Source organism: Ornithorhynchus anatinus, chromosome 8, assembly GCF_004115215.2.
Source record: "Ornithorhynchus anatinus isolate Pmale09 chromosome 8, mOrnAna1.pri.v4, whole genome shotgun sequence".
Taxonomy (NCBI): domain Eukaryota; kingdom Metazoa; phylum Chordata; class Mammalia; order Monotremata; family Ornithorhynchidae; genus Ornithorhynchus; species Ornithorhynchus anatinus.
In genome coordinates this window covers 58,733,333-58,760,359 of record NC_041735.1, presented here as the reverse complement: position 1 = coordinate 58,760,359, position 27,027 = coordinate 58,733,333, and the positions used below count along the sequence as shown (strand labels likewise).

Here is a 27,027-nt window from a genome sequence, read left to right as displayed (position 1 = left end):
GTCTACAGTGATGGGGAAGACACAGGGAGTGCAGGATTTGGTTGGAAAGATAAATAGTTCAGTTTTGGACATGTTGAATTTCAAGTGTCAGCAGGACATCCAAGTAAAGATGTCTTGTAAGCAGGAGGAAATGAAAGACTGCGGAGTGGGAGAGAGATCAGGGCTGGAAATGTAGATTTGGGAATCATCCATATAGAGGCGGTAGTTGAAGCCATGGGAGCTAATGAGTTCTCTAAGAGAGTGGGTGTAGATGGAGATTAGAAGGGGACCCAGAACCTAGCCTTGAGGGACACCCACAGTTAGAGGATGGGAGGCAGAGGAGAAATCCACAAAAGAGACTGAGAATGAGAGGACAGGAAGAGAGGAGAGCAACCAAGGGAGGACAGTGTCAGTGAAGCTTAAAGTTGAATAATTTTTGCAGGAGAAGGGAGTGGTTGACAGTGTCCAACACATCTGAGGGATTGAGGAGGATTAGGATGAAGTAGAGGCTCTTGGATTTGGCAAGAAAGAGATCATTTCTGATTTTTGAGATGGTGGTTCCTGTGGAGTGATGGGGAAGGAAGCCAGATTGGCACAGGTCAGTGAGAGAACTGGAGGAGAGGAACTAGAGACAGCGGGAATAAACAACTTGCTCTAGGGATATGGAGAGGAATGGTGGGAGGGAGACAGATGATAACTGGAGGAAGCCGTGGGGTCAAAGAAGGGTTTTTATTTTTTTAGGATACGGGAGACGTGAGCATGTTTGAAAACAGTGAGGGGAAAAAGCCAATGGAGACCGAACAGTCAGAGATGCAGTGATGACAGTAGTGGCCAAAGCACTTTTGAGCTTAAGGACCACAGATAAACCAGTATCTACCGCTTTACATTGAAGATGGCCTCTGAGAAAATGACTGAATCCAGATGCAGAAAAGACAGGGTTCGATCAGCTTCCCCTACAAAAGGGCAAGTGTGAATTGGTGGAAAAAGAACCAGGGTAGTATGAAGGGCGTGGCTCAGTGGAAAGACCACGGGCTTGGGAGTCAGATGTTGTGGGCTCTAATCCAGACTCTGCCACTTATCAGCTGTGTGACTTTGGGCAAGTCACTAAACTTCTCTGTGCCTCAGTTCCCTCACCTTGAAAATGGGGATTAAGACTGTGAGCCCCACGTGGGACAACCTGATTACCTTGTATCTACCCAGTGCTTAGAACAGTGCTTGGCACATAGTAAGCACTTAACAAATACCAAAATTATTAATTATTATTATCTCTGCAAATGTCCCAAGGCAACTCAGAACAGGCTTACAGTGAAATTGGAAGGAGTGCAGAAAGGGCATTGTCTGAGTGGAAGGCCGTTAGAAGAATATGGAAGAAATTAATCGGCAAAATGGTAAAATAAAGTTGGCTGCTGGAGCAAAGACATGAGCTGGAGAATAAAAATATTGGGGGTTGGAAAGAACTCTGAGAGGTCCCACTAACTGAGCCAACGGGTTTCAGATACTGCACATATCCTCCCATTAGAACATCCTTTTTTAGAGATCCCCAAAGAAGGTGATTCCACAACATCTGATTCATGAGAAAAACTATAATGGATTCCTTACAGGTTATTCTTCCTTACATTTTTTTGCACCTGTTTCTTCTCTTTTTGGTTTTTCCTCTCTCTGTATACATATATAATAGTCTTTCAGATGCTTGGACACTATTATTGAGTCTCTCTGGTCTTCTCTTTCTAAGTGAAGAAATACATTTAAACTTTGAGACGAAGAGAGTGGCAGGGGAAAAGTGATAGGATGTCCTGGAGGTGAGGATGAGAGGCACAACTTGATTTAAGTGCAATGGGGAAGCACTGACTGGAAAGATTCAAAAACAAAGAGAGTCAATTTAAGCTAGGGAAATGGCACTGGGGACATTGATTTTGGACCGAGAGTTTATCTTGAGGCAAGATGCACAAGATAGCAAGTGTAATGGTAGTTTTCTCTCTCTCACCCAGCAATTTCTTTTCCTAATAAGAGACTATCACATACCCTAGAAATATCATTTGTGCCCTAACGTTCCTCCAAAATGCAATCCCACTGCTCACCCTCAAAGTCAATTTTCCCTAAACAGATGGCTCTGACAAATAGTCACCCAGAACACTTAGTCCTGGACCCAGAATTAATGTTACCTACTTAAACCAAAGGTAATGTGTCTTAAGTCAAGAATAATACATCTCTTGTAAGTGTGATTGGTAACCAATTTGTCTTAAAATAAAAACACTATTATTTACTACACTTGAGTGCTTACTTGAAGCAAGGCATTGGGCCAACTCCTGGGAAAGGTATAGGAACATTAATTCAGACATAGTTCCTGGCTCACAGCGGACTCACAAACTAAAAGGAAGGGTTAGGGGACATATATACAAGGCAAGAAACAATAGAAAGCAAAAATGGCATGCAATGACAATTTAGTCCATCCATCAGTTAATCATATTTAGTGAGTGCTTACTGTGTGCAGAGCACTGTACTAAGCTTTTGGGAGAGTACAACAATATAACAGGCTTATTCCCTGCCCACAACAAGCTTATGGTCTGTAGGGAAAGACAGATGTTAATATAAATAAATTACAGATATGTATATAAGTGCTGTGAGGCTGGCGGGGGGATGAATAAAGGGAGCAAGTCAGGGTGACAGAGAACAGAGTTGAGGAAAAGGAAAAGAGGGCTAAGTCAGGGAAGGCCTAGGAGATGTGTCTTCAGTAAGGTTTGAAGTCCAGGAAACTAAATGTCTGTCGAATATGAGGAGGAAGGTGTTCCAGCCCAGAGGCAGGATGTGGGAGAGAGGTCAGAGGTGAGATAGATGAGATCGAGGTACAGTGAAAAGGTTGGCATTAGAGGAGTGAAATGTGCATGCTGGACCATAATAAGAACCATGTTGCAGTACTATGGAGGAGGTTCTTTGGCTCCCCACCAGTCGGACTGGGTACCCCATGATCCAAGGGACCCAAGCTTCCATGCCCTCTAACGGTGGTTCTAGGTGGACTGCAGCTTCAGGGAGCCATGATTTCACCTGGTGGTAGCGGGTGGGCCACATCCCTCAGCCCTGGAGAGAAGTGAGGGGCGCTGCCTCCGGGATTGGGTGATCCAAATCCACCATCTGCCCATGGGCACTACTAGGAAGTAGAACCGCACCCTCCCAGAAGGAAGGTGAAAAGCAGTGTTGCTGAGCAAAAGAAAAGGGAGGGTGGTAGCCAGCCAAGGTGAACTGGAAGTGAAGGAAAATGCTAGGAGTCTGGATTTTCTCCCAGTGACTCAGAAGCAGCATGGCCTAGTGGATAAGGCACAGGCTTGGGAGCTAGAGGGCCTGGGTGCAAATCCTGGCTCCACCACTTGCCTGGGGTGTGACCTTAGGCAACCCACACAACTTCTCTGTGCCCCAGTTTCCTCAACTCCAAAATGGGGATTCAATATCAGTTCTCCCTCCTATATGACTGAGCAACCCATGTGGGACAGGGACTGTATCTGGCTTGATTATCTTGTATCTGCCCCAGAACCTAAAACATTGCTTGGCACATTGTAAGCACTGAACAAATATTAAAAAAAAAAAGCATGAGTCCAAGGAGCCGAGGAAGCCAACCAAGGGGATGATCCAGACTGGAGGCTAGCAGTGCCAGAGCAATGAGGATTAGGAAGACAAGGGAGTTGAGAGTGGTAGAGAGGCAGTGTTGATCTGTGCATCTAGGGAGGCAAGGGGACATAGATGTTAAATGTCCTACATTTTCCTCAAACACATTTTAAGTTTGCCAATGCATGGAGCTGTTAAGCATGTTGCAACTAAATCTGGTTTATGTTGAGTCAATTTCACAAGTGCACTGAGAAATTACATGTCCAAATCTGCAATGCACTGCATTCCTTATCCTCAATAAATGGTATTGAATAATAACAATAATAATTATGATATTTGTTAAGCACTTGCTACGTGCCAGCCACTGTACTATGCGCTGGGGTGGATACAAGCTAATCGGGTTGGATTTAGTCCCTATCCCATGAGGGGCTCACAGTCTCGATCCCCATTTCACAGATGAGGTAACTGAGGCACAGAGAAGTTAAGTGATTTGCCTAAGACCGTACAGCAGACAAGTGGTGGAGCCAGGATTAAAACCCATGACCTGCTGCCTACCAGGTCCATGCTCTATTAATAATGTTGATATTTGTTAAGCGCTTACTATGTGCAGAGCACTGTTCTAAGCGCTGGGGTAGACACAGGGGAATCAGGTTGTCCCACGTGGGGCTCACAGTATTAATCCCCATTTTACAGATGAGGTAACTGAGGCACAGAGAAGTGAAGTGACTTGCCCACAGTCACACAGCTGACAAGGGGCAGAGCGGGGCTTTGAACCCATGACCTCTGACTCTATTCACCATGCCCTACTGCTTTTGAGCACTTACTGAGTGCAAGAGCACTGTACTGAGTGTTGAGGAGAGACCAATACAAGAGTTGGTAAATGATAATAATAATGTTGGTATTTGTTAAGCGCTTACTATGTGCCGAGCACTGTTCTAAGCACTGGGGTAGACACAGGGGAATCAGGATGTCCCATGTGGGGCTCACAGTCTTAATCCCCATTTTACAGATGAGGTAACTGAGGCACAGAGAAGTTAAGTGACTTGCCCACAGTCACACAGCTGACAAGTGGCAGAGCTGGGATTCGAACTCATGACCTCTGACTCCAAAGCCCGTGCTCTTTCCACTGAGCAATAAGATCCCTGCCCACAAAGAACTGCAAAGGACTACTCCCAAAATAATACTGGAAACAGTGGGGGGACTCATTTTCTCAGAACAAACATTGTTTTGGATCCATCTGCTTTAAAAGAAAAACTTTCATTTACTCCTTTATTACACAGTTTAGAAAAATCGACCATGTATACAATGGAATTCACAACACTAATGAGAATTAACTTTTTGCCATCTTAATTTATTCCTAAATGTTTTGGCCTAAAACCTACATTAGTATGTATCCACAAAAGCACTGGTAATAAGGATTCAATTTAGATTACCTGAAGATACTAAGAGACTGATTTGTGTTATAAATAATGGTTCCACATCGTAAGTCACCGTAATTCACTAGTGCTTGGTATTACATTTACTCCCTAAGTCAGAAAACAACAGAATTAGTCAATGCATTAAATTTAGCTACCCAATTTTTTCAAGTTTAAATAGTTTCTTTTTTAGGTTGAAGAAATATTGCATAGAGAGAAGCAATTAGAAACTAACATTGAAAGCATACAAACAGTATTTTTTAGCCTCGCAACAAACAATTGTTTTCTTGTTACCAAAAAGCAAATCTGAAACTTGAGGGCAAAGGAATTTAGTATATAATTAGTCCGTTTAACTACATGTTTAACTTTGTGAATGCAGCTTCACAAAGCGTTTCAGAACAGACTCAATAGGATTTGACAAAATGGAAACAGATCAAAGCGCCACATAAAAGTACCATACCTTTCATGCCTGCTAAATGTTCAAAGAGTCTGAGCCAAAGGCTGAAACAAAGATGAACTAATTTGTGTCCCAATATTACAAGAGGAAGAAATGCAAATCCTTTGGTTAATAGCTTTCTTCTTGTTCCAAATATACCTCATCAAAATGTTTACATCACCAAATTTTAAGCAATCTCTTTCTGTGTGCCCTCATGTGCTAATGTGAGATCCCTCTCAGGCAGTGTTTATGACTATAGAGACTACTTTACAATCCAGGGATCCACAGATCTGTTTTTCCACCCTACTTGGTTCACCAAAGGTCCTCCATCTCCCTCTATAACATCGAGGTCCACCACCTGAAACCTCCCCATCTGCATAGGGGAGATACGCTGACTATTAAAGACTGTTCTCCCTTTGCACAGTCAAACTTACTTTCAAATACGAACTCTTAGGGTCTCCAGGGGAGCAGTGTGACCTAGTGGAAAGAGCATGGGCCTGGGAGTCAGAGGACCGGGGTTCTAATCCTGGGTCTGCCACATTTCTGTTGTGTGACTCTGGACAAATCACTTAACTTCTCTGGGGCTCAGTTACCCCATCTGTAAAATGGAGATTAAGGCTGTGAGCCCCAAGTGGAACAGGGACTGCATCCAACCTAATTAGCCTGCATCTAACCCAGCACTTAGAACACTGCTTGGCACATAGTAAGCATTTAACAAGTACCAATCATGATCATTAGCATTATTATGCAGTAGCACACTATATAGCACACTGTAGTGACATAGTGCATCACTATGCTAGATGTCAATCCTCCTAGAAGGAATAGCTCAAATCGAAATTATCAGCTGCATGATGGTACTAACAGGGTGGTGAGGGGAAGAAGGGGGAGATGGAATAGTTGGAATGGGGAGCTGCTCTCCTTCCCCTTCCTCCCTCCTCCTCCACCCAGGCCCTGCTTCTGGATCTCATTCCCTATCCCGCCCTTCCCCTAGTGGAGTGGGAAGTTGGGTGCAGAGCTTGGGAGAGAATGCTGGGAGTGAGTCCCCTAAATGGCATAGTCAGGGAACACCCAGCTGGCACAGGACAGGCTTTAGACCGTGCTGTGGGACCCTCACCTGCCTTCACTTCCAGAAAACATTAATAATAATTAATAAGAATAATTTTGGTGTTTTGTTAAGTGCTTACTATGTGCCAGGCACCGTACTAAGCACTGGTGGGGATACAAGCAAATCGGGTTGGACACAGTCCCTGTCCCACACGGGGCTCACAGTCTTAGGCCCCATTTTACAGATGAGGTAACTGAGCCCAAGGCCATACAACAGACAAGTGGTGGAGCTGGAATTAGAGCCCATGACCTTCTGACGCCCAGGCCCATGCTCTATCCACTCTGCCATGCAAGACAGGTTACCATGCAGCTGTTAAAATGGCCAAAAGCACGGTTCAAGACATCAGGTCCAGGCCAGAACAGTGGGCTAAGGTGCAATAAACCCAAAGACTAGAAGCCAACTCCCTCCTTCCATCTTGCTCCCTACAACCTTTATGGTGGTGCCAAGGTAAGTGGGAGGGTGGAACCTGCCTCCCTCCTCCCTCCTGGAGTCTGTGGGCAGGAGTGAGGGGAAGGAGAAAAATTGGCACCCTTACCTCAGGCCCCGACTGGGGCCCCCTAAGCCAACAGCAGCACCCTGCAATTATCATCAGGCCACTCAAGGCAAGGCAAGAGCTCCGGGATACAGAAACCACCCACTCATCTATGAGCTCCTGTCTTTGCACAGAAAGCTTTTACAATCTGAACTTTTCATAAATATTTGAAAGCTGGAACTCAATCTTCAATGAGTTCTTTTCACCATACCCCCAAAAAGGTATCTGTTTCAAAGTTTATCAAAGAACAGGCTACAGGTGCTTGCATAAGCTCACTCAGCAAAACTGTTAATCATTCATTAATTCCTTCAATTGTATTTATTGAGCGTTTACTGTGTACAGAGCACTGTACACAGTGCTTGAGAGAGTACAGTTCAATAGAGTTGGTAGACATATTCCCCGCCCCAAGGAGCTTACAGTCTAGAGAGGAAGACAGACATTAATCTAAATCAATAAATTACGGGTATGTACATAAGTGCTGCAGGACTGAGGATGGGGTGAATATCAAGGCTTAAAGCTTATATGTTGTATGATGATGATGGCATTTGTTAAGCACTTACTCTGTGCCAGGTACTGTACTATGCACTGGGGTGGATACAAGGAAATCAGGGTGGACACAGTCCCTGTTCCACATGGGGCTCATAGTCTCAATCCCCATTTTACAGATGAGGTAACTGAGGCACAGAGAAGTGAAGTGACTTGCCCAAGGTCACACAGCAGACAAGAGGCAGAGTCAGGATTAGAACTCATGTCCTTCTGACTCCCAAGCCCATGCTCTATCCACTACACCACGCCACATATGCTGAAACATGGGTAGAATATGCTTATTCACATTCAGTGAGAGCTAGACTCAAACCTAAATAAGATGTTCACTTCCAACATAACTACAGGGCAGGATAAAATTAATTTCCAGCTAGACTGGGGAAATATGCATTTGTGCAATCTCAACAATTTGCATACACCCCCTGCAACATCAGGTAAATGATTTGACAAGGTCGAGCTCATCTGAATAATCAATCCAAGGAGGTTGAAGTCAAAGCTGTCAAACCAGTTAAGACTCAGGCCTGAGGAAAAACAGTTGGAACAGGAAAGCTCTCTTCTTATAGCCACTTGGGGCTTTGAGGCAAAGGGCCCCTTCTGGATTTTAGTCTCTTTGGGTCAGATAACATAAACATAGGGCAAAGCAGAAAGAAAGATTTTTTTAAAGGGAAAGTCCTAGATAGACTTGAGAGAAAATGCATAGCAAAAAGGCAATCAAAGTGCATTTCTTCCATACTTTCAATTTCAGTAAAATTAATAAAAAATGTCAAATTCCCAAGAATAGGGCCTTCAGTTCCTTATATGATTAAAAAAACCACTTTTCATCATGAATTCTAACACTGTGATAAAATAATTTGTTTGATCATAGTGACACCTCCTCTGTTGCCTAAGATTACACACCTCGCTATACCCAGCAGGAATGAGGACTTCAAAAGCCGGGACCAGATCCCGCGGGAGGACTGGGTCCTGTGAGGAAGGGACCAGCCTGGCCTGAGAGTCTGATGCTGTGGAAATGCAGAAGCTGGGGACTGCCTGCTTTCAAGACAGTTGGAGCAATGGGAAGCCCCCGGCCCTCTGGGACCAAAGACTGCGGCCTGGGCCAGGGAAAGAACTACTCCCAACAAGTTCTGACCAGTTTCCTAGCTCTGCTCCCAATTTCTGATCTGTGCATTTCTTTAAGTACTACCAACTGTCCCCACCTTAGTGGGGTTAGTCCTTAGTGGGCTTGGGATCATGACTGATTTTGTTACCAAACTTAGTACGTAGTAAGTGCTTAATGCCATAACTAACTTTCAAAAATAAAGTGTTCTCCCATCAGCAACAATTCCTTATTGTAAAGACCCATGCCAGCTCTGAAAATTTGAAATAAGTCACAGCACTATATCCATAAATGGTACTATAACACCAATGAGTTTGGATTTCCAGCAAATATTGAAACAATCACAAAATATAATCAGTCAACATATTCTATTCTTTTTAAATCACTCTTATGACTCTTAAATCACTATCATGTCTTTATCAGCCTTAGTTAGGCATGATTCTTAAGCATAAAACAGTAGAAATTGTGTTTACTATGTTCAGAGCACTGTACTAAGAACATTTCCCAATTTAAGAATCCTGTACAGCTTTTAAAATGAGGTGCATCTAATTTCTGACAGTCCAGCATCCTCATTCCCTTACATCACTTTTTCCAAAATGTACTTTTACCACAGGCTGAGGGGTTAAGGTATCATCACCAATAAATATTGCTCTGTTGCTTCAAACACTCTTCCACATTTTAACCTTGACACAGTGATTGCACTCAGGTCTGCCATAATAAGATCTGTGATATTTATTCAGCGCTGACTATGTGCAATGCACAGTACTAAGCACTTGGGAGAGTACAATATACAAAATAATGTTGGTATTTGTTAAGCGCTTACTATGTGCAGAGCACTGTTCTAAGCGCTGGGGTAGACACAGGGGAATCAGGTTGTCCCACGTGGGGCTCACAGTCTTCATCCCCATTTTACAGATGAGGTAACTGAGGCACAGAGAAGTTAAGTGGCTTGCCCACAGTCACACAGCTGACAAGTGGCAGAGCTGGGATTCGAACTCATGACCTCTGACTCCAAAGCCCATGCTCTTTCCACTGAGCCACGCTGCTTCCCTTAGCAGAAATGACATTCCCAGCCCATAAGTTTACACTCTAGAGGAATCAACGTTTTCTTTACGTACCCTCGTTTCAACACCATTAGGGAATTGGGGAGCTTGCATCTGACTTCACTCACCCACTGGATACTGTACATGGTGAAGTCAGAAGAAATGTTTGTGTGCATGTACATGACATCCACCAAAAAAAATTTTTCTCTTTACCTGCACTTTTATAACAATGCAAATCTTGCATTATAGGGGAACTGCATGTACTACCCTTTAATAAATTGATAACTAAAATATATTCCTCTAACTACGTGAACAAATTTTCTAATTCCCGTGCTAGCATTTCTACGAATCTGTCTACTGTGGCAACAGAATCCCAACTTCAAAACTTTGCCACTAATATCTGTAAAACCGCTTACATGTATAGCAGGTAAAGGAAGGGCTATGTGTCACTCAAACACTGGTCCAAAAACTTCATTATATGCATACACTTTTATAGCCATTTTCCTGCAAGAGTACCTGCTTGGAACAAATGCAGATTAGGCAGCTGTAGTGTGGCAAGTGAACATGAGTTTGCTATTATACTGGACTGTCTTTCCCTTCCCTGGGAATTAAATACAATGTAATTAAATGAAGCAGATAAAATGACCCTTTTCTTTCCGCAGAGCCTCACTCAGTCTTCCTGGATGTTAACCCTTAGAATGTGGATTAGCTTAATGAAGTACTTATAGTCATCCTGGCCATCTTGGTCATCTCCTTCTCAGGTTGTCATTTTTTTCCAAATGAGAAGCAGTATGGTTTTTGGGAAGAGTACAGGCCTGGAATTTAGAGGACCTGGCTTCTAATCCTGGCTCCACCTCATGTCTGCTGTGTAACACTGGGCAAGTCACTTCACTTCTCTGTGTCTCAGTTACCTCATCTGTAAAATGGGGATTAAAACTGCGAGTCCCATGTGGGACATGGATTGTGTTCAACCAGATTAGCTTGTATCTACCCCAGCACTAAGTATAGTGCCTGGCACAAATAAGTGCTGAATATCATTAAAAAGAAAGAAATGCACAAAATATGGAATGTGGTCTTTACCTTTCTTGACAGTAAACACATATTAACTTCCCTACCCCAAAATTCATCTTGATTATCTGCAGCTGTTAACCCCCTACAGCTTTTCCCCTCAGCTTTAGAAGTTTCTTGGGGCATGCTCAACCTGGATGGGTTGAAATGATTTTAAGAGCCAGTGCTCTTACCCAAACTAGACCATTTTGGAAGTTTAACTCAGAAACCACAGCTGCTGACATAACCCAGGAAAAATTTGAGGGAATTTTCCTCCATTACTCTTCTGATATTTAGTATTCAAAAGTTGGTCTCAAGAATAAGAAGGGATAGGCCACTGTTGGTGAAATATACCATTAGTTGTGAAATACAGGTGTTCATTGAAAATTTCATTTCACACATTCTGAATTTCTATTTTCCTATGGTCCACCAAATTAAACTCATCAATCTTCATTAGCCTTATTTTTTTAAGAAATAGCCACAAAAATGTGACAGTGGCTGAAAACACACACACCCCCCACCCCCAAGGCTACAAAGCACACATATATGCAAACAAGTGTAAGGCCAATGTGTGACATTAACACTAACCCCTAGGCAAGCGTAGGTTGAGTGGACAGAAATAGCAGGGAGTGGTGGGAGCTCAGGGTTAAACAAAAGATATCAAGAGATGGATTTTAAATCAAATGAGAAACAGCATGGCCTTGTAGAAAGAGCATGATCTTGGAGTCAGAGGCTCCTAATTCCAGCTCTGCTTCTTCTCTGCTGTGTGCCCTTGGACAAGTCATTTGACATCCCTATGTCTCAGTTAGCCCCCAGTAAAATGGGGATTAAATCCTCCCTACTCCAATTTAGATTATGAGCTCCATGTGGGACATGGACTATGTCCAAACCAATTATCTTGTCTCTACCCCAGTCCTTAATACAGAGTTTAGCACATTGTAATTGATTAACAAGTACCATTCCAAAAAAAGGACGGGAACTGAAGGTTGGCAGATCGGTCAAGAGGATGAGGTTCCAAGCTTAGGGAACTGGTTGAATTAAGAAAAGCAAAGAAGATCATCCACAGTGTGTGTATATATAGAGAAAATAACGATTTGGTTATTCTAATCTCCCCCATTAGAAAGCAAGCTCCCTATGGGCAGGAAACATGTCCCATGTGTCTGCTCTACCTTCTCAAGCACACAATACAGTGCACTGCACTGAAAGCGTTCAAAAAATATCATTACAACCATTAGGAGACTTCTGAACAGGCAACACACAGACCAAGAATCACTTTATCTAAAATTTAATCATCATTGACAATAATCTGGGTGCAACACACTGTAGCAAGAGCTACAGGAGGAAGACACTTATCCCTAGTCCCCTAGTAATTGAGTCTAATGGGAACAAAAGTACAAATGGATAGACATAAGCGTGAACAAAAGCTTGAACGATAGAACAAGGAATTCATTGGTGTGGGCAAAACCATTCACATAATGGGCAAAATTGAAGAGCACTTAATACAGTACTCTAAACACAGTAAGCACTCAAATACTCAAAGGACTGATCAGGAGCAGATGGAATTCATCTAGCAATCAATCTTATTTACTAAGCATTTACTGTATGCAAAGAACTATACTAAGCGCTTGGGAGAGTACAGCATTACAGAGCTGGTAGACCCATTCCCTGCCCACAAAGAGCTTACAGTCTAGAGAACTGAAAGCTCTTGAGCAGTGGCGCCTCAAGGAAGATGGGAAGAATAGCAGGTAGGTGAACCAGTGACAGGAAAAAGACTGGGCTTGATTAAAGAAACTACTGAATCTACTGCCTGGAATATTTCTCAAATATCGATCATCCATAAATGGCAACCTTGTACAGCTAGGACAATAGTGGAATACAGCATCTCCCAATAAAGAACAAACTATCAACTCTGGTTTCTCTTAATGCTGAGGCTGAAAGACAAAATCCACAATATTCCAAAAATTGGTCCCTAATTGCAACAACATAATTTCTACCACAAATTTGCTAACAAATAGCAAAACTTTTTTATTTATCCCTTTCACTCCCTGGTGGAAGTGCTGCTGAACAAAAGCAGGTACAGATCAAGTAATCAGTTGCATTTGAGTGCAGAACACTGTACAAAGTACCTGGGAGAGTACAATTCAACAGAGTTGGTAGACATGTTCCTGGCCCACAAGGAACTAACAGTCTAGAGAGAGACATATTATATAAATTACGGATATATACATAAGTGCTGTGTGGCTGAAGGTGGTATGAACAGAGGATATATATCCATGTGCAAGTGTGAAGCAGAAGGGAGTGGGAGAAGAAGAAAAAAGGGCCTAGTTGGGGAAGGACCCGGAGGAGATGTGATCTTAATAAGGTTTTGAAGGGGTGGGAAAAGGAGAAGCAATGGTCCCACTTCAATTGGAACCTGGATAATCAGTCCTCAACTATTCTCGACCCCTCCCCGAAAGCCAGCCCCACCCCACCACCTCCACAAGGCCTTCCACGATTAAGCTTTCTTTCCCTGGCTCACTCTCCCTTCTGGATCTATGCACTTGGATCTATAACCTTTAGACATCTGATCTTCACCCAACCCTCAACCCCACAGCATTTGTGTACATACCTTTAAATTATGACAGGGGAATCCCATCACACTCTAGAATGAAAGCTCATTGGGGGCATGGAATGTGTCTTATGTTGTTGTGTTGTACTCGCCCAAACAGTTAGTACAGTGCATTTAGTACCGTGCAGAACACGGTAAGCACTCAATAAATACCACTGACTATTTGCCTAGAAAAGCAGAAATGGCATTTTGAGTTCAGGGCATTTTGAAAAGCTGGGTGACCTAAAAGAAGAAGCAAGGGCTTGGGAGTCAGAGGACCTGGTTCTAATGCCAGCTCTGCCAAATGCTTGCTGTGTGACCTTGGACAAGTCACTTAACTTCTCTGTCCCTCAGTTCTCCTGTTCTCTCTCTCATTTAGACTGTGAGCCCCATGCGGGACAGGAACTATGTCCAATCTAATTAACTTGTAATCTACCCAACGGTGTTTAGAATGGTGTTTGACACATTGCAAGCACTTAAATACCATAAAAAGAAAAAAGAAATAAAAGAGGTGAGTCTCAAGGTGCAAGTTAATTCCGATGGCCAAAACCGGTTTCCTTTCGGTAAAAAGCCCTCCTGTCAGTAAGGATGCATTCTGGCAATATATAAGCTACAGACTAGTGGATATGCCAGTGAATATTACGTGTCTATTTATACAGCAATTTTTAGCAATTCTTGTCACAGATTGCCTGTCTGCAGTAATTTTTTTCAAGGCATATAGAATCCAGAAGAAAAGTAACATTCAAGAATAAAAGGAACAGGATCTGACCTACTTATTTCTCCCTCTACATTTGCGAGGTCTACAAATCTCTCTAGAGCCTGGTGTTTGTTTCCCTCACCCAGAGCCTCCATTCTCCCCTGCTTCATTTCAGGACAATCATTGATTACACAGAAAGCTTAAATGCTATTGTACAATTACGGTCCTTAGCACCACTGGCCAAGGGGGATCAAGGGTTGCAGGTAACTGTAATTAAGGCTCAAAACACCCTTCTGAAAACAACTGCGGAAAGCATAGCACCAGAAAGATCAATCATTGGTATTTATTGAGCCCTTTCTCTGTGCAGAGCTCTGTTCTACAGCCCAGCCCGCACACTTTGTTACTCCAGTGCCAGCTTGCTCACTCTGGCCCAATCTTATTTATCTCGTCACTAACCCCTTTGCCCTGTCCTCCCTCTGTTCAGGAACTCCCTCTCCACCTTCAACGCCTTATAAAAGTCATGTCTACTCCAAGATACCGTCCCCAAATAAGGCCTCTTTTCCCTGGCTCCCTCTTCCTTCTGCATTGCCTATGCACTTGGATTTGTGTACTCTTTAGGGATTTGGTACTCACACAAGCCTTAGTCCCAAAGCACTTATGTAATGTGTGTGTATATGTATACATATACACACACACATATATTTACTTATATATGAATACTATCTCCCCCTCTAGACCGTAAATTCGTTGTGATCATGGAACCTATCTACCAACTCAATTGTATTGCACTCTCCCAAGCATTGTGGTGTAGTGGATAGAGCATGGGCCTGAGAAAAGGGCCTGGGGTCTAATCCTGGCTCTGCTACTTATCTGCTGTATGAGCTTGGGTAAGTCATTTAACTTTTCTGTGCTTTGGTTACCTCATCTGTAAAACGCAGATTAAGACTATGACCTCCATATTGGAGAACTCATTTGCTCCCATGTCTTCAACTACCATCTCTATGCAAATGATATCCAAATCTGCATCTTCTCCCCTGATCTCTCTCCCTCTCTCCAGGCTCGCATCTCCTCCTGCTTTCAAGACATCTCTACTTGGATGTCCTCTCGTCACTTCAAACTTAACATGTCCAAAACAGAGTTCCTTCTCTTCCCACCCAAAACCTGTCTTCTCCCTGACATTCCCATCACTGTAGACGGCATCACCATCCGTCTCATCTCACAAACCAGGAACCTTGGCTTTATCTCTCTCTTTCAACACACATATTCAATCTGTCACCAAATCTTGTTGGTCCCACCTTCACAACACCACTAAAATCCGCTCTATCCTCTCCATCCAAACTGCTATCGTATTAATAGAATAATAATAATGTTGGTATTTGTTAAGCGCTTACTATGTGCCGAGCACTGTTCTAAGCGCTGGGGTAGACACAGGGGAATCAGGATGTCCCACGTGGGGCTCACAGTCTTAATCCCCATTTTACAGATGAGGTAACTGAGGCGAAGAGAAGTTAAGTGACTTGCCCACAGTCACACAGCTGACAAGTGGCAGAGCTGGGATTCAAATTCATGACCTCAGACTCCAAAGCCAGAATCACTCATCCTATCCCGCTTAGGTGACTGCATCAGCCTCCTTGCTGACGTCCCAATCTCCTGCCTCTCCCCACTCCAGTCCATATTTCGCTCTGCTGCCTGGATCGTCTTTCTACAGAAATGTTCAGGACACGTCACCTGCTCCTCAAATTCTCCAGTGGTTGTCTATCCACCTCCGAATCAAACAAAAACTCCTCACCATTGGTTTTAAAGCACTCCATTACCTCATCCCCTCCTACCTCTCCTCGCTTCTTTCCTTCTACAACCCAGCCCACATACTTTGCTCCTCTAGTGCTAACCTTCTCACTGTACCTCAATCTCGCCTGTCTCTCTGCTAACCCCTGCCCCATGTCCTGCCTCTGGTCTGGAATTCTTTTCCCTCCTCAAATCCACCAATTACTCTCCCTCCGTTCAAAGCCTTTCTGAAGGCACATCTCCTCCAAGAGGCCTTCCCAGACTTAGCCCCACTTTTCCACCTCTCTCACTCCCTTCTGACTCCCTCCCTTAGCTCTTCCTCTCCCTCCCAGTCCCACAGCACTTATGTATAGATCTGTAATTTTATTTACTGTATTATTGTCTATCTGTATTGATGTTTGTGTCCTCCCCTCTAGACTATGAGCTCACTGTGGGCAAGGATTGTCACTGTTATTGTTGTATTGTACTTTCCCAAGCACTTAGTACAGTGGTCTGCACACAGTAAGCACTTAATAAATACGATTGAATGAATGAATGAATGTGGGATAGGGACTGAGACCAACCCAATTTGCTTGTATCCACACCAGGACTTAGTACAGTGCTTGGCACATAGTAAATGCTTAACAAATACCCCAGTTACAGTGGTCTGCACACAGTAAGAGCTTAATAAACACCACTGATCGATTGATTCTAAGCGCTTGGGAGAGTACAGTAAAATGGGGTTGAGAGACATGTTCCCTGCCAACAAGGAGTTTACAGTCTGGGTGGTGTAGGGGAGTGAATGATGGTGAAACTATGTCCAACATCATCCAGCAGTCAGGAATGAAGCCAAGCAAAGGACCTATGAGCCACACTAATAACTGTGGCAGTTTAAGTGCTTACTTAAGTTCCCAGGCACTGTATACTGGGGTAGATAGAATGTACGTCAACTGGACATAGTCTGTCTCCTATGAGGCTCACAACCTAGGGGGTAGAGAGAAAAAGGTATTTAATCTTCACTTCACAGATGATAAAACTGAGGCATGGAGAAGTCAGATGACTTGTCCAAGGCCACACAGCAGGCAAGAGCCAGAGCCTGGATTAGAACCCAAGCCTCCTGACTCCCAGTCCTGTACTCTTCATTCATTCATTCATCCAATAGTATTTATTGAGCGCTTACTATGTGCAGAGCACTGTACTAAGCACTTGGAATGTACAATTCGGCAACAGATAGAGACAATCCCTGCCCATTGACAGGCTTACAGTCTAGTCTACTCTTACAGTCTTACAGTCTACTCTTTCAACGGGACCATGCTGCTTCCACGACATATAGGGTGATCCCAAAGTAAAGTTTTCCTGAGACCCACCTTATTGAAACCCCACTTTCCCATTATAGCCCCCTGACCCTCTTTTCTGTTCTTCTCATCACCCAAGACTTCTCTACCTGTGAAGCAGTATGGCTCAGTAGAAAGAGCAAGGGCTTGGGAGTCAGAGGTCATGGGTTCAAATCCCAGCTCAGCCGCTTGTCAGCTGTGTGACTTTGGGCAAGTCACTTAACTTCTCTGTGCCTGAGTTACCTCATCTGTAAAATGGAGATGAAGACTGTGAGCCCCATGTGGGACAACCTGATCACCTTGTATCCTCTTCAGCGCTTAGAACAGTGCTTTGCACATAGTAAGTCCTTAACAAATGCCATTATTATTATTACCTGTTTTACTTCCATTTTTCCCTGCCAGATGTTTTTCTCCAGCTTCTACATACTTCTGTCCAACTTTGCCCTCCTGCCCTCCCTACTGCCCACGAGGCACCTCGCAGCTAGCTCCTCCTGGTGCCAAAGTAGTCTCTGGCTCGAGTTTTGGCAGTTTTGGGGGTTTTTTTTGGTATTTGTTAACACCTACTTATGTGACAGGCACTGTCCTAAGCTGAGGAAGATATAAGAGAATCAGGTTGGACGCCATCCATGTCCCACATAGGGCTCACAGTCTTAATCTCCACTTTTACAGGTGAGGAAACTGAGGCACAGAGAAGTTAGGTGGCTTGCCCAAGGCCACACAGCTGACACATGGCAGAGCCAGGAATAGAACCAGGTCCTCTGTCTCTGAAGCCCATGCTCTTTCCACTAGGCCATGTGGCTTTTCGTGGCCTAGTGATAGTTGGCATGTTTCGGGAGTCTGAAACAAATCACCGAAACCACATTTGAGAAGCGCAGATGAAAGGGCAACCTGAACTTCATTCTGAATTCCAGCTCTGACCATTTCTAAAATTCCTATGAATCCAACCTTTTGCGGGCCAATCAGCACAATTCGGGTGTCCATACAAACTAAACTATCGAGATCACGTTTTTGCACTCCACAAGCTCCCCTGGTCCCAGCCCCGTGTATTTGCATACTTTGAAGGACCAACATGTTTTCCTGGACAGAAGCGGTGCTGGGACCACAACATAGGCCCTGAGGTCCTTTGGTCAGCTCTAGGGCATCTCTGAGCCAGCACCATCAAAACCATTGCGAAGCGCTCAGCACGTCTAATTGGATTACGTTTTCAAGTCCATGGTAAACCACACACACCCTTACCCGAGGTAAATTTAGCAAACTATAATCAAAACGCTGGTTTTATGGTTCTCAGGGGTTGTGTACTCTTCCGCTTTCAGGAGGTGTTTTGATGTAAGGGCCATAAACATTTTGACTAGCATGATTAAAAGGAAAAAGCACACCCAGGAAGAGTTTCATTGGCACACCCAGAAGAGGAACACACCAATCCTCTGAGCAGAGATGACTGGAGCTTCAAAGCACGCCTTCTCTCACACGCACTCACATACATGCATATAGTCACAAACATCCAAAATAATTCCATGCAGGCAACTTTGACACGGCTTAGTAGAAAGAGCAAAACGCTGGAAATCAGGAAACTTGGAGTCCTTTTTGTTACGCTTTATTATGTGCCAGGCAATGTTCTAAGAGCTGGGGTAGACACAAGCTAATCAGGCTGGACATAATCCATATTCCACGTGGGGTTCGGTTTTAATCCCACTTTACAGACGAGGTAATTGAGGCACAGTGAAGTTAAGTGAATTGCCCGAGGTCACCCAGCAGACAAGTGACAGAGCCAGAATTAGAACCCAGATCTTCTGACTTCCAGCCCCATGCCCTTTCCACTATGCCACGCAGCATCCTACACTGCTTCACTTGTCTGCTGGGTGACCTTGGGCAAAGTCACAACTTCTCTGTGCCTTGGTCTTTTCATCTGTAAAATGGGGATCACAGAATTTCTCCCTTCCCATTAGACTGAGCCCCTGGTGGGACAGGTACTGTATCAGGAGAAGCAGCATGGCTTCATGGCAAGATCATGGGAGTCAGAGCCCCTGCGTTCTAATTCCAGCTCCACACTTGTCTGCTGTGTGACCTTGGGCAAATCACTTCACTTCTCTGTGCTTCACTTACCTCATCTGTAAAATGGGGATTAAGACCGTGAGCCCCACGTAAGAAAATCTGATTTCCTTGTCAGTGGCACATAGTGCTTAACAAATACCATAATTATCATTATTATTTGACTGGACTGTAGTGCTGTGCCTGCATTAGGGCTTAGCACAGAGTAAGCCATCATAAGTACCCCACCTGGAGATGTTCTTCCCCTTGACGCTGTTTAGTGCCATTGTTCTTGTCTGTCCGTCTCCCCCGATTAGACTGTAAGCCCTTCAAACGGCAGGGACTGTCTCTATCTGTTGCTGACTTGTTCATCCCAAGCGCTTAGTACAGTGCTCTGCACATAGTAAGCGCTCAATAAATACTATTGAATGAATTTTCCTCATGGGGGGCGGTGGGGTGGGTGAGGGGGGAAGAGGGAGGTATTTCAAAGGTCAGGCACCGGTGCAGCAACTGGGGTCAAGGCTTTTGGGAAGATTTCTGAGGCCAGTCACCAGGAGGGCCCGTAGGAAGGCATCAACCAGCTTCATCTCTGAGTCACAGTGGCTTCAGTTACCACCACCAAGTTGGTGGTCTGGGGTTTGGGGGCTGCTGTCACTCACCCTCATGGATGTGCTCTTCCCAAGCCACAAGAAATTGGTTGGAAGTCACCCGGGGTGTAATGCCTGGTGTAAAGGTCACTCTCCTTCTGCCCGTGGTCCCTCGCTCCTGCAGCACAGGGCGGAGGGAGCAGGCTGCAGCTTGGGGTGAAGAGGGCAGGCTAGTTGGTTGAGGAGGGGGTGCAGCCCAGAGTGGAGGGGGCAGACTGGAGAGTTGAAGAAGGGTGTCACTTGGGGTTGCAGGGGCAGGCTGGAAGGTTGAAGGCTGCAGGCCAGGGGGCAGAGGGACAGGCTGGAGGGTAGAGGAAGAAGTGCAGCCCAGGGAGGAGGGGACAGGCTAGAAGGTTGAGGACGGGACCAAGGGAGTACAGCCTGGGGGAGGAGGGAGCAGACTGGAAGGATGAAGAGCGGGCTGCAGCCTGGGACAGAGGGAGCAGGCTGGAGGGTTGAGGAGGGGGCTGCAGCTGGGGGGGCAGAGGGGGCAGGCTGGAGGGCTGAGGAAGGGCTGCAGCCCGGTGGGCAGAGGGGACAGGCTGGAGGGTTGAGGAAGGGGCTGCAGCCCAGGGAGCAGAGGGAGCAGGCTGGAGGTTGAGGAGGGGGCTACACCCCGGGATGGAGGGACAGGTTGGAGGGGTGAGAAGGGGGCTTCAGCACGGGGAGGCAGAGGGGGCAGGCTGGAGGTTTGGGAAGGGGGCTGCAGCCTGGAGGGCAGAGGGGCCAGACTGGAGGGTTGAGGAAGGGGCAGACTGGAGGGTTGAGGAGAGGGCTGCAGCCTGGGGGGGCAGAGGTGTCAGGACGGAGGGATGAGGAGGGGGCTGCAGCCCGGGAGGCAGAGGGGTCAAACTGGAGGGTTGAGAAGGGGGCTGCAGCCCGGGGAACAGAGGGGGCAGGCTGGGGGGGGGGGTGAGGAGGGGGCTACAGTCCGGGGAGCAGAGACAGCAGGCTGGAGGTTGAGGAGGGGGCTACAGCCCGGGATGGAGGGGGCAGTTTGGAGGGGTGAGAAGGGGGCTTCAGCCCGGGCAGGCAGAGGGGGCAGGCTGGAGGTTTGAGAAGGGGGCTGCAGTCCGGAGGGCAGAGGGGGCAGACCGGAGGGTTGAGGAGGGGGCAGACTGGAGGATTGAAGGGGCAGACCGGAGGGTTGAGGAGGGGGCTGCAGCCTGGGGGACAGAGGGGTCAGACTGGAGGAGTGAAGAAGGGGCTGCAGCCCGGGGGGCAGAGGGGGCAGACTGAAAGGGTGAAGAAGGGGCTGCAGCCCGGGGGGCAGAGGGGGCAGACTGAAAGGGTGAAGAAGGGGCTGCAGCCCGGGGGGCAGAGGGGGCAGACTGAAAGGGTGAAGAAGGGGCTGCAGCCCGGGGGGCAGAGGGGGCAGATTGGAGGGGGGGAAGAAGGGGCTGCAGTCCGGGGGTGAGACTGGAGTGGGAGTGGTCAGTGAGGAGGCGGTCTGGGGGTGCGGGGGACCCCGAGGGGGGACCTACCCGTCCGGCTGCGGCGGCCGCGGCGGCCGCGGCGCTCCTCTTCCTCCTGAGGGTCAGCCCGCTGCGCAGCAGGGCCGGCAGGTCCCGGAGCTTGTGTCGCAGCTGTGCGGGCTGCTCCCGCCGAGCCCCGCCCGCAGCCCCCAGCTCCGCCGGCTCGCACGGGGGCTGCCCCTTCACGGCGCCCACGGCCATCTTCATCACCCCCGGACCCCCAGACGCCCAGACCCCTGCTGCCCGCCCGTCCGCCGAGCCCCGAGCCGCCCAGTGCCCGCCCAGGGCTGGAGCCCCAGGTGCGCCCCGCCCCGCACACCTCGGGGGCGGGGCAGGGGGCGGAGGGACCGGCCGGGGAACGGGAGGGGGGTGCGGGACCTCACCCCCACCGGAGGGGAATCCCGCACCCCCTCCTCCCCCCAAGCCCCTGCGGCCCGACCATCACCATCATCATCACGTTGCTATTTGGGAGTGCCGTTCTAAGCGCTGGGGGAGATGCAAGGTCATCGGGTTGGCCCACGAGGGGCTCACGTTTCTAAATCCCCATTTTTACAGACGATCGGACCGTTCGTTTATTCGTTCGGTCGGATTTATTGAGCGTTTACTATGTGCAGAGCACTGGACTAAGCGCTGGGAATGGACAGTTCGGCTACAGATAGAGACCATCCCTGCCCAAGGACGGGCTCACGGTCTAATCGCAATAATGTTGGTATTTGTGAAGCACGTGGGGCTCACATTTTTTAATCCCCATTTTTACAGATGATCATAACAATCATGTTGGTTGGTATCTGTGAAGCGCTTACTATACACCAGGCATTCTTCTGAGCGCTGGGGAAGATAGAGGGTACTCACGTTGTCCCACGTGGGGCTCACTTTTTTTAATACCCATTTTTACAGATGATCATAATAATAATAATAATAATAATGTTGGTATTTGTTAAGCGCTTACTATGTGCCGAGCACTGTTCTAAGCGCTGGGGTAGACATAGGGGAATCAGGTTGTCCCACGTGGGGCTCACAGTCTTAATCCCCATTTTACAGATGAGGGAACTGAGGCACGGAGAAGTGAAGTGACTTGCCCACAGTCACACAGCCGACAAGTGGCAGAGCTGGGATTCGAACTCATGAGCCCTGACTCCAAAGCCCGTGCTCTTTCCACTGAGCCACGCTGCTAATAATGTTGGTATTTGTGAAGCAGGTAGGGCTCTCATTTTTTATCCCCATTTTTACAGATAATCATAACAATCATGTCGATATTTGTGAAGCGCTTACTATGTGCCGAGCACTCTTCTAAGCGCTGGGGGAGATAGAGGATACTCACATTGTCCCACGTGGGGTTTACATTTCTTAATCCCCATTTCAACAGGTAATCATAATAATAATGTTGGTATTTGTGAAGTGCTTACTATGTGCCGAGCACTCTTCTAAGCGCTGGGGGAGATACAAGGTCTTCAGGTTGTCCCACATCGTGGCCACATTTTTTAATCCCCAGTTTTACAGATAATCATAACAATAATGCCGGTATTTGTGAAGCGCTTACTATGTACCAAGCACTCTTCTAAGCGCTGGGGGAGATATAAGGTCATCAGGTTGTCACGTCATCAGGCCAGGACCTAATTCTTTGCCCAGGGGAAACCTTCATAACGCCCGGCTTCTCCAAGCTCCCCACCGACTTCAATCTTTGTCCCTGTCCCAGGCCTGAAATCACCTTGTCTCGGGGAGGTAGAGGACCCAAGAGGTAGGATGCCTGCTGCTTGCCTTTCACACTGAACACTGAATTCCTCCATGGGGGCAAGGAAAAGGGGGTTCGGTTGGCGGAAAGTTGCCATTTTAGCTTGAAAATTATATTCTGGGTGATGCGAGCAGGTAATAACCGTCATCAGATGTCCTGGTGCTGCCTCATTTGATAGAAATGGACCCTGGCAGGGAGGGGATGGACAGGCATGGGTCAGGGGCTTCACCTTGGAGGGGCAAAGGAGCCCTGCATCCTGGAAGCCATCCTCATTGTTAAGCGATTACTATGTGCCGAGCACTGTTCGAAGCACTGGGGTAGATGCAGGGTAATCAGATTGTCCCACGTGGGGCTCACATTTTTGAATCCCCATTTTTACAGATGAGGTAACTGAGGCACAGAGAAGTTAAGTGACTTGCCCAAGGTCACACAGCAGACAAGTGGTGGAGCCAGAATTGGAACCCACAACCTCTGACTCCCAAGCCCAGTCTCTTTCCACTAAGCCTTGCTGCTTCTTATTCAGGACTCAGCCTTCCCTGAGCCCCGCTACTGCTTCATCCCTAGTACTGCCGAGCTTAAAGATGCAGTGAAGCATTTTCTGATTTTAGTGAGCTCTTGCTGTATGCAGAGCACTGTACTAAGCTCTTGGGGGGAGTACACTATAAGAGTTGGTAAATTTCTTGCCCACAACGAACCTTCAGTCTAGTCGTGATAGTATTTGTTGTGTTTAGTGCACTGTACCAAGGCTGGGAGAGAAGACACAGGTGAGAATTAGACACAGTCCCTGGCCCCCAAGGGGCTCAAGATCTCCGATGAGGGAGAGGAGAAAGAGATGACTGGTTACAGATAGAGGAAGAGAGGGGAAACAGTAAATCGACCAAATAAACAGTGGTATTAATTGAGCATTTACTCTATGCAAAGCACTGTACTAAGCACTTGGGAAAGCAGCGTGGCTTAGTGGAAAGATCAGGGGGCGGAGAGTCAAAGGTCGTGGGTTCTAATCCCAGCTCCCCCACTTGTCTGCTGTGTGACCTCGGGCAAGTCACTTCTCTGGGCCTCAGTTACCTCATCTGTAAAATGGGGATTAAAACTGTGAGCCCCACGTGGGACAACCTGATTACCTTGTATCTATCCCAGTGCTTATAACAGTGGTTGGCTCATAGTAAGAGCTTACCAAATACCATCATTTTTTTTTATTTTATAGAGTTGATAGATGTGCCCCCTGCCAACAAGCTTACAGTCAACACAAAACCACGTAAAAGAAGAACAGGTTCATAGAATAGAAACAAAAAGTAAGTTGGTACTGTGGCTAGAGGAGCAGAATTCCAGGCTCATCGTGGCTCAGAGTCCAACCATGACCACTACAGCCAAAGTGATCCCTGCAGCAGCTGCTAAGGCAGTTCAAACCCAACAATCTCTCTCCTGAACCCTTTGAAGTCGATTCCTAAATGTAAGACTTTTATCAAGAGGGCCTTTAGAAGGATGCTTCTGAGCAGTCCATCAGTAGTATTTATCAAACACCTAGGGTGTGCAGAAACTCAGTGTTTGGAAGAGTACAATAGAATTAATAGACAAATCACTGCCTTCAGAGGGCTGATAATCAAATCTCTTATTTTGAGCCCCATATGTGGGTTTCCATAGGTCTGTTCTGGGTTACATTTTGAACGTTCCAAATAAAAGGTGACTGATGACTTTATGACGGTGAGTCAGAGACTTGCAACATATTCTTTTATCCTAATAATAACACTAGGAGCAATTCATCATGGAACTCAGAATGTTTTACAAAGGTTATGTCATTAATCCTAACAATTTCCCTGTGGGTTAGATTGCAGCTAATATATGCCCATTTTACAGAAGGAGACAACAACACTCAGAGCTGTTAAATGGCTTGCCCAAGGTCATGATGAGTCAGTCTGGAAGCCAGAAAAGAAGCCAGGGTTTATGACTCCTGGTCCACTGATCTCTTAATGATCCACTCAATCTTTTGGTATTTTCTTTCATTTTAAAAGAATGGTACTGGTTGAGCACTTAATATGTGCCGAGCACTGTCCTGCACACTGGCATAGATACAAGCTAAACCAGGTCAGACACGATCCGTGTCCCTCATGGGGCTCACAGTCTAAGAAGGAGGCAGGGCAGGTATTCAATCCCCATTACGCAGGTGAGGAAACTGAGGCACCAAGAAATTAAATAACTTGCCTAAGGTCACACAGCAGATAAATGGCAGAGCCAGAATCAGAACCAGGTCCTCTGACTCCCAGGTCCGTGCTGTTTCCATTAGGCCACGGTGCTTCTCGTTCTTATAATGCCAAAAGGCAGCACTTTCTGGATGAGATGAAGAGTCCTTCTAAATATGTGTTCGTGCTGATCGGAGACAGGCTAAAACAACAGCAACACAACTACTAAATGTCCCATTAAAGTTAGTCCATCAGTGCTTTTACTGAAGTTTATTCTGTTCAGAGCTCTGTACTAAGCTCTAGGGAGAGGTTAAAGGAGTGTTGCTTATGAAGCTCATCGGCAGTTTAAATGAAACTCTTTAAATAGGGTTCATTCCCTAGCAGATTCATGCAGCTTGTTGGGAAATTCCAGCCATTTTAAGGGGATAAGGTGGAACTTAAAAAAAAGAAGGAACACAAGTGACAGGGTAAAAACAACCTCCATCTATCTCTCCACTCCTTAGAAATCTCCAGTGCTTGCCCAATCATCCCCACATCAAACAGGAACTCCTTACCATCAATGTTAAGGCACTTAACTCTTCCTTCCTTACCTCAGTGATCCCCAACTACAACTGAAACCACAGATTTCACTCCTGTACACCAAACTACTTACTGTACCTCAGTCACATCTTTCTCGCCGCTGACCCCTTGCTCATGTCCTCCATCTGTCCTGGGACTCTGCCCTTCATATCTGACAGACCACCATTCTCCCCATTTTCATAGCCCTACTACAATCGTATCTTCTTTCAAGAGGCTTTCCTTTACTCACCCCTCACCTCCCCACCTATCTGCCCTCCCTTCTGCACTGTCTATACATTTGAATGTGTACTCCTTATGTACTTTCCCCACCTCCACTTAACTCTGTTTACATATTCTGGGAGACAGAGGACCTGGGTTCTAATGCCAGATTTGCCACTTCTCTGCTGTGTGACCTTGGGCCAGTCATTTAACTTCTCCGTGCCTCAGTTTCCTGATCTGTAAACTGGGGATTCAATCCCATTTCCTTCTACCTAGACTATGAGCACTATATGAGACAGGGACTCTCTGACCTGATTATCTTGCATCTCCCCTAGTGCATAGTACATGGTTTGGCACATAGTAAGTGCTTAACAAATTCCATAATAATAATTATTATTATCATAACCTGACACTCTGTCTCTTCCCCTAGCTGTAATTTATTTTAATGTGTGTCTCTTCCAGAGAAGCAGTGTGGCTTAGTGGATAGAGCATGGTTTTGGGAGTCAGAAGGACCTGTATGACCTTGGGCAAGTCACTTAACTTCTCTGGGCCTCAGTTAACACTTCTATAAAATGGGGAGTAAGCCTGTGATCCCCATGTAGAACAGGGACTGTGTCCAACCTGATTGACTTGTATTTACCCCAGTGTTTAGAACTGTGCTTGACACAGAGTAAGTGCTTAATAAGTATCATCATTATTACTGTTGGACAGTAAATTCCTCACAGGCAAGGATCCACTGTGTTGTATCAATCAATCAATAGTATTTATTGAGCATTTACTATGTGCAGAGCACTGTACTAAGCCCTTGGAAGGGTACAACAGAATTAGCGGACACGTTCCCTACCCGTAACAAGTTTACAGTCCAGAGTGGGAGACAGACATTAATATGAATAAATAATTTATAATATATATTTTAAGTCTATGTATGTAAGTTTTGTGGGGCTGGGGGTAGGATGAAAATCAAACATACTCCCTCAGTTGCTTAGTACAGTGCTCTGCACCAAATAAATGCTCAA

The 27,027-nt window shown here is 46.1% G+C and overlaps 1 protein-coding gene across 1 annotated transcript in view; it reads right to left on the bottom strand.

Annotated features, from left to right (window-relative positions):
* The window catches only part of RAPGEF5 (Rap guanine nucleotide exchange factor 5), a 238,949-nt gene extending 217,391 nt beyond the window's left edge, over window positions 1-21,558 (bottom strand). Inside the window, 1 exon segment of the mRNA XM_039912832.1 lies at window positions 21,353-21,558. Within this exon segment, the coding sequence (XP_039768766.1) occupies window positions 21,353-21,532 (180 nt within the window). The 5' untranslated portion in view covers window positions 21,533-21,558.
* Window positions 21,559-27,027: the final 5,469 nt, after the last annotated feature.